Raw genomic sequence first — 8,565 nt, forward strand, 5'->3', positions numbered from 1 at the left:
AAGAAGAAGAAGAAGAAGAAGAAGAAGAAGAAGAAGAAGAAGAAGAAGAAGAAGAAGAAGAAGAAGAAGAAGAAGAAGAAGGAGAAGAAGAAGGAGAAGAAGGAGAAGAAGAAGAAGAAGGAGAAGGAGAAGAAGAAGAAGAAGAAGAAGAAGGGGAAGAAGAAGAAGAAGAAGAAGAAGAAGCAAGCAAGCATACCCAGGAGAAGAGTAGATGTAGTCAAACTCCAGGCTGAAATCAAACAATCAGAAACAAAGAGAACAATACAAAGAACTAAGAAAACCAAGGGCTTGTTTCTTGAGAAAATCAACAAGATAGACAAAGCATTAAGGAAACGAACTGAAAGGTAGAAAGACCACACCCAAATTAACAAAATCAGAAATTAAAAGGTATACAAAAAAAAGTATACAGGAGAAGTTAAACAATCATTAAATCTTATTTTAATAGCCTCTACTCCACAAAATTGAAAAGTCTAAATGAAATTTATGATTTTCTAGACAGATATCAATTACCAAAGTTAAATGATCAGGACTATCTAAATAGTCCTACACCCCCTAAAGAAATAGAAATAGTCATTAAAAGTCTCCCAAACAATAAAGCCCAGCACCAGATGGCTTTAGTACCAAATTCTGTCAGACTTTTTAAGAAGAGCTAATGCTAATACTTCTCAAACTATTCTACAAAACGGAAATGGAAGGGATATTGCCATATTCATATTATGAGGCTAGAGTTATCCTGAAACTTAATATCACACAAAGACTCAATAAGGAAACTATTTCAGACCGATTTCTCTTAGAAACATTGATGCAAAAATTCTCAATGAAAAACTTGTACCCTAATCTAATAACACATCAAAGACTTCAACCATCATGATCAAGTAGGCTTCATCCCAGGGATGAAGGGGTGTTTCCGTATATGAGAATATATTAATGTAGTCAACCATGTAAACAAAATAAAAAAAAAAATACACAATCATTTCATTAGAAGCTGAAAAGGTCTTAAATAAAATCCAATACCCCTTAATGTTTAAAGTCTTAGAGGGACTTGAGATAAAAGGCATACCAAATCACAATAAAGGCAATATACAGCAAGCCAATAGCTAACATCAATTAAATGAAGAGAAACTTAATGCCATTCCATTAAAATCAGGGACAAGACAAGGAAGTCCAGTGTCTCCCTATCCAACATAGTACTTGAAGTTCTAGCAAAAGGAATAAGTCAACAAAAGGTGATGAAGGGGATATAAATTGAAGACAAAGAAGTCAAAGTATTGCAATTTGTAGATGATATTATATAAGAATATACGGAAGTGAGCCCTAAAATTCTACTGGAGAAGTTCCAAAGGTGATAATCTTCTTTAATAGAGTGGCTGGATATGAAATTAACACAAAGAAATCAGTAGTCCTCATTATACAAATGATAAACAGCCTGTGAAATAGGTTAGGGAGACAATACCCTTCTTTTTTAAAATTTATTTATTATTATTTTCTTTATTTACATTTCAAATGCTATCCTGAAAGTTCCCTATACCTCACCCCCGCCCCTGCTCCCCTACCCACCCACTCCCACTACTTGGCCCTGGCATTCCCCTGGGCTGGGTCATATAAAGTTTACAAGACCAAGGGGCCTCTCTTTCCAATGATGGCCCATTAGGCCATCTTCTGCTACATATGCAGCTAGAGACACGAGCTCAGGGGGTACTGGTTAGTTCATATTGTTGTTGCACCTACAGGGTTGAAGCCCGCTACAACTCCTTGGGTACTTTCTCTAGCTCCTCCACTGGGGGCCCTGTGTTCCTTCAAAAGAGCCACAAATACTTTGATGTAACCCTAACCAAACAAGTGAAAGACCTGTATGACAAGAACTTCAAGTATCCGAAGAAAGAAACTGGAGGAGATATGAAAAGATTCAAAGGTCTTCCATGCATATGGATCAGTTTGACAAATAGTGTGAAAATGGCTGTCTTACCAAAGCAATCTACATATTTAGTGCAATTCACACCAAAATTCCAGTGCCATACTTTAGATCCCCGAAAAAAAAAATCAATTTTCAACTTTATATGGAAACAAACAAAAACACAACCCAGGATAGCTAAAACAATGCTGAACAATTAAAGCACTTGTGGAGGTATCCCCATAACTAACTTCAAATTGTACTGCAGAGAAATAGTAATAAAAACTGCAAGATTTTGCTATAGAAACACACAGGTTGATCAACAGAATCTAATTAAAGGCACTGAAATCAATCCACAGACTTATTGACACTTGATTGTTTGACAAGGAAGCCAAAACCATCCAATGGAAAAGGGACTGCATGTTCAACAAATGCTGCTGGTCTGAATCTAATAGAATAACTCACAGGGCATAGTCTTGAGTTCATCAGTACAGGTGACAACTTGCTGAACAAGCACCAGTGTCTCAGGCATTACAGGTCCCCCAAACAACCCGAGCAGGGACTCTATCTGAGCTTGTTCCTTCCCTCTCTGCCTGTGGATCCTGTGCCACTAAACGGACAGTCATTTATGGCCTCAGTGAGAAAGGATGTGCCTAATCCCACAGGGACTTGATGTGTGTGGGTGGTGGACACCCAGAGCCTGGCTCTTTCTTCTCATAACAGAAGGGCAAGGGGTATTTGCAGGATTACTTGCATGAGGGAATAATGTCAGGGGAGGAGGGCTGATAGTGGGTTGTAAAGGGAATAAGTAAATAAGTCTAGAATAAGTAAATAAGTCTAATTAAAGGCAGATCAAATAATAAGTAAATGGGCTTCATGACACTGAAATGAGAGTCTACAGATTTGGAAAAGATCTTCAATCACCCTACAGCAGACAGAGGGTTAAACTCCAAAATATTTAAAGAACTCCAGAAGATAAGACAAAGAATCCAAATAACCCAATTAAAAAAAATGGAGTACAGACCTAAAACTGAAAACTCTCCTCAGAGAAATCTTGAATGGCTGAAAAGCATTTAAAGATCTGAGACTATAGCAACCAAACCAGGAACCTCATACTGTTCTCTCAGATTTCCAAACTCATTCTGGCTCTGAGAGGGCCAACCTTTAGTGGATAGGAATTGCCATGAAGAAATGTATTGGATGCTCCCACTCTTTTCATGACAAAACAGTATGAAAAGGGGGATGGGCTTTCAAGCTGAGAGACACCAAATGCCAAGAAACACAGAGGCCCATGGGTTGGACCCATGTTTATGGAAGACAGACACCAATTCTATGAGTAACAGGTCAAAATTGAAGAAATGAAATTTTGACTGTATAGGACTTTAACTTGTTGGTGAATGCTTTTGATACTAAAGCAAAGTAGAGGATGCAGAACTTCTGACCTGGGATTTCACACAAATACACGGGGGCATGTGTGTACACTCATGTGTGTGCGTGTGCGCACACGTGTGCACACACACACACACACAGAGACAGAGACACTCAGAGACAGACAGAGCAAGAGAGAGTGGGAGAGGAATAGGGAGAGGAAGAGAAAGATGTTAAAAAGTCTACACAAATAAATGAAGTAAGATTTATAGTACACATTTATTATTATTTTTGTTTTTTTTTGTGTGTGTGTGTGTATGTGTATGTGTGTGACATGTTCTTATTCACATTCTGCAAGTTTTCCAGTAGACCTGAAAATCTGTTTTTATTCAGGTTAGATGTTTATCACCAGATTCTGAGTCTGGCACAATTTATTTTAGGGATTATTTCCTTACCTTATAATAACAGAATAAATAAATTGCGATAACCATACACACAGATGAAGCAATTAGGAGGAACACAAACCATTTGGAATGAGATAAAGGCAATGGAGGTGGTCCACTGTCTATACTACCTCCATGGCCACGTTGTCCACAGTCTGGTGGTTTCCATGTGATGCCACAATGGCAATGGTGTTTATTGTTGCAGACTCCTCGCATATGGCATAACTGTGGTGAACAGTCACTTACCAGAACAGACGTGCTGACACACTTTCTGTCAACACATAAATGATCTGGACCACAAGCTGTGCCATCNCTCACTGCTCCAGCATCATCTATGGAGATCCCAAAATGATAGTCCATAGTCCAGCAGGTGATATTACTGAACTGAGTATAATGCACTGTCTCATGGTTTCTCCTTTGGGGAAGTTCGATCACATTCTCACACTGAATTCGCCCACAAAGTACATCAGCGAGTTGGCATGTTCTATACGTAGAACTATCATTGCCACAGTTCCCGAAGCGGTCACCCCGTTTGTTCATTTCCATGTAGCAAATTTTATCTGCACTTCTACTTCCACTGCCAAAAATCTCCCGACACTGCTCATCACGTTGATGACATGCCCTTCTATAGCAATAACCACCACCACTGCAAGGGATTCCGTCTGCTTTATACACATCTCCTGGGCACTCAGCTGAAGTTCCATTGCACCACTCTGGAAGGTCACACTCATTTATCTCTTGTCTACACACAGTACCTCTTTGAAGGAAGTGACAATTTTTGCAACAAAGTCCCAAAGCACATTGAGCATCAGGTTTGAGAACACAGTTGCTGCTACAGCATGGATCTTTTAAACACGATTCAGAGTTCCCACAATCACACTGCTCTCCTTCTTCAACCAACTTATTCCCACATATGGTCAGGTTTGTTACTAGCGCCTCTGGAATATCATATAAACAACTTCTTTTGTTAACAACTGAAAACATTTCTTCATAACTACAGTTGCTGAATTTTGGGGAAAGTGATTTATTTGGGGCCATTATGCACTTTTTTCTTCCACAAGTACATCCACTTCCATCATGTTGCATACCCAAGTTATGACCCATCTCATGTGCTATAGTGAATGACATGTCCATCAGTCTATCATTAACAAAACTGTTAACTCCACAATTATTAGAAAAACAAACTGAACCTACAAAAGCTAACCCTAAAAACCTACCATAACTCTGTCTGACTAAAAGGTGTATGATATCATGTTTAAAATTATTGCCAATCATGTTTAGCTTCCAAGTGCAGAAATCAATAAGGACTTCAGATAAAGGTTGTTTTACTTTGATAAGGTTTTTTTCACTCCACATTTCAAGTTTGGTTAAAACCACATCAGTCTCTATTTGAAGATAATAACCATTTAGTCCATTGATTATTTCCAACATATCTTGAATACAAGTTGTGGTATTGTTATTTCTATGAGAATATTGAATATGATCTATTACTGCATAATAATCAACAAACCTGTGATGGGTCCAGAAATTCTGATAGGGGATTCGCAAAAGTGTGGAGTCATTGCTTTCTGGAAGCTTCATTTGTCGTGCTATTTCCTGTTCTGATAACCCACATCTCATGGGAGACAATTCTGACTCCCCACTGTCCATTTTGTAAGCCAGATGTTCAAATGTTGACGTTGAGCTCTTGGGCATGATTTCATAAGTTGTACCATTTATCTCTAGTGTGCCTTGCNAACTCCCANAACAGGTGTTGACAATGACCAGGGATTCTGGGTCTTCATCCACGTAGCCATGGTAGTAGCAGTCATTCTGCACAAAAGGCTGTTCTTCAAGGAGATCACCTTGGTCACTATAGGTGAATAATAAGAAGTCTCTGGATATCAAGTTTTTCTTGGGTTTCATAGTGATTATGTGTCTCTGCCCCCCAATCTTCAGGCTATAGGACAGCCAACCTGGTGAAATATTANTTCTGCTTGTGACAGTGACCCTCAGGGGTATCACTACTTCTGGAAGGCTATTGTACTTNGCATGTCCAATTGGTGACCATGCAGAGAGGAAGAACATCTTCCACAGGCAGAACTTAAGGAACATGTTCCTTTTATGGACCAGGGCCTTAGCCCCAGTCATTATATCCTATTAGAGAGCCAAGCAGGAGCTTGAGAAGTCCTTGCTGTCCCAGTCCTCACTTTGTCTGGTGGCAGGCAGCACTGGTGTCTTCTGACAGAGTTGAGTCATAAGGGTGGCAGGACTAAAAGAAACAGGCAAATAAGGGCAAACATAGCTATTGATAAATCATGGTCAAGGTAAGTTAGATGGCATAACTGTAGAGAATGGGTTAAAATCAATTAGTCTTTGTTCTAAGATGTTTCAAAAATCTGCTTCCATTTTTCCTTAAATATGACAGTATACACTTTGGCCTTCTGTAAATATATTTCTAAAGTACTCCTAGTTAATAAAACAATAATAATTGTAATAAATTGCCCTTATGTCCAAACTGTTTCTGAAGGTTTTAGTTTTCCATCTTTCCTCAGCAGTCACTGTAGCTTTCATTAACTAAATATTAAGGTTGTCATTGCTTTCATATGCTGAGTTGTAACTCTCCTCCTCGACTGTGCTTCTTTGAGGCCATTTGCCTCTTTCTTTCTGTCAGTGACTTGACTCTGCTGTGAGTATCCGTAAACTTTCTCAGGCTGAGAATCATTCTCGTTTTTCTTTTCATATGTCTGTTTCAATATATTGTTGCATGTGAGTGTGTGCAACAGCTTTAACACGAACCTCATGTCCCAGTTGAAACATGGGTAAAAGTGAATTTATCCTGACTAGTGACTCCTCAGAAACTAGACAGCTTGTTTGTGCCACTACTTTTATAGGTTAGTTTTTCATTTATTTAGTGTTCATATGTATAAAAAATATGTATGTATATAAGCATGTGTGCTTATGTGTCTGAGTGTATATGTGTTTGTGTGTGTGTGCCCTTCTGGGTTTAGAGAAGATTATCCTTAAGGTTTGGATTTCATTCCTAGGCCATCATTCAACTTGGTTCTCAGCACAGAGGTGGTCACTTACAGGGCACTCTCTAAACAAGGAAGAATGGCTCACCACCAAGCCTTAGACATCTGCATATAGACTCCTTCTCATGGCTGGCATTGCAAGAACAGACAACTAATTAAACATTTTGCATATGTTTTGGGAATTCCTTATCTTTTGCAATATACATTTTACCAAATATGCTTTCTCTCTCTCTCTTGTCTCTTGTCTTTAGTGTATTATTATTTTGAAGAAATTATTAAGGAACAAGATGCACTAATATATAAAGCGTTAAAAGTATATATAGGAAAAAACATATTAAAAAGTCATTTAATGACATTATAATGAAACTCTGATTAAAACATTGACATGCAGGCCGGGCGTGGTGGCACATGCCTGTAATCCCAGCACTCAGGAGGCAGAGGCAGGCAGATATCTGAGTTCGAGGCCAGTCTGGTCTACAAAGTGAGTTCCAGGACAGCCAGAGCAATACAGAGAAACATGTCTTGAAAAACAGAATAAACAAAAACAAAAAAACCAAATAAACAAAAAAACAAAAACAAACAACAACAAAAAAACCCATTGACATGCTGATTTCTATCCAAAAATACTTTGGTTTAGATTTGATAATTATTATAAAAAGTATATTTCTGTAGCAAAGGAAAGAATTAATCACTAAAAATGCAGCATTTTTGACATTTTATCAAGAAAATATGTCACAATTAAGGACTCAAACTATAGTAATAGATTAAAAACCAAACTTGAAAAATTATTCAGCAAGCTCAGTCATTCATTACTGTACACAATGATTTTAGCATCTACACTTGAGAGAAAAATACATTTTTAAAAAATCTATAATTTGGTACAACTATTACAGCCTAGATTTGACTTTGGCTCTCAGACATAAGATTTTACCTTACCTTTTTCTCCTACAACTTCATCAAATTTATTTTCAGCTAGTCATTTACCACCTAAGATCTCTAATAATTTAGGATGTTGTGAATCAAACTAAAAACTTTAAAATCACCAGAACAAAATAGAAGATAGTGGAAATATTTAGAGAAAATAAATTCCATCCTCAAACATGAAAACTTTGCTAGATATTGAGTTTTGTATGTTATCACTTACTAATTATTTGTGCTTCTGTTCTTTACTGAATATTCTAAAGGCTTACCATCAGGTGAAGTGTTGCCCATGCTCTTTTCTTGTTATTGTCTTGCTCACATAATATTTTTACATCCTTTCTCAGGAACAAAGGCGTTGTTTGAGGAGGCACAAGAGAGTATAAATCCTTCACTTGTGTCTCATGGAGTAAGTTCTAGATTCCTGTGCCTAGCAACAGCAGCCTCTCCTTTCACAGAACCTGGCAACTGATGAGGTTCTTCCCAGTTGTTCCTTTACCACACCCACCAAAGTCATTTGTTTTCCACTTTCATGTCAGTAAGTCCAACTTCTTTCTCCTGATATGCTCTACTCTTGTGTCTCTGGTGTGAGCAAATCTCATTTCTAAACTTGTATTTATCCTCATATACTCTAAAACCATGAGAAATCTCTGTTTTGTTCATTGTATTATTACTGGTCCATTTTATTTAGTGTTGACCATAATAAGGAATACTCAAATCACTTAATATTAGAGACAATAATTTCACTTCTTTTAAAGTATATTCTTTTTTATTTTATTATTTTCTTTATTTACATTACAAATGCTATCCTGAAAGTTCCCTATGCCCCCACCCCCACCCCTGCTCTCCTACCCACCCACTCCCACTACTTGACCCAGGCCTTCCCTTGTGTTGGGTCATACAAAGTTTGCAAGACCAAGGGGCCTCTCTT

General features: G+C 37.9%; 1 protein-coding gene across 1 annotated transcript; it reads right to left on the minus strand.

The window, feature by feature from the left end:
* Window positions 1–3,622: 3,622 nt before the first annotated feature.
* LOC110336823 (disintegrin and metalloproteinase domain-containing protein 26A-like) lies at window positions 3,623–8,062 on the minus strand. The gene is made up of 2 exons (XM_021219573.1): window positions 7,907–8,062; window positions 3,623–5,953 (listed from the first exon to the last, which is right to left on the minus strand). Exon 2 carries the CDS (start codon window positions 5,830–5,832, stop codon window positions 3,703–3,705), a length of 2,130 nt encoding a protein of 709 aa, XP_021075232.1. The 5' UTR covers window positions 5,833–5,953; window positions 7,907–8,062; the 3' UTR covers window positions 3,623–3,702.
* Window positions 8,063–8,565: the final 503 nt, after the last annotated feature.

The sequence above is a fragment of the Mus pahari genome, chromosome 19 (genome assembly GCF_900095145.1).
Source record: "Mus pahari chromosome 19, PAHARI_EIJ_v1.1, whole genome shotgun sequence".
Taxonomy (NCBI): domain Eukaryota; kingdom Metazoa; phylum Chordata; class Mammalia; order Rodentia; family Muridae; genus Mus; species Mus pahari.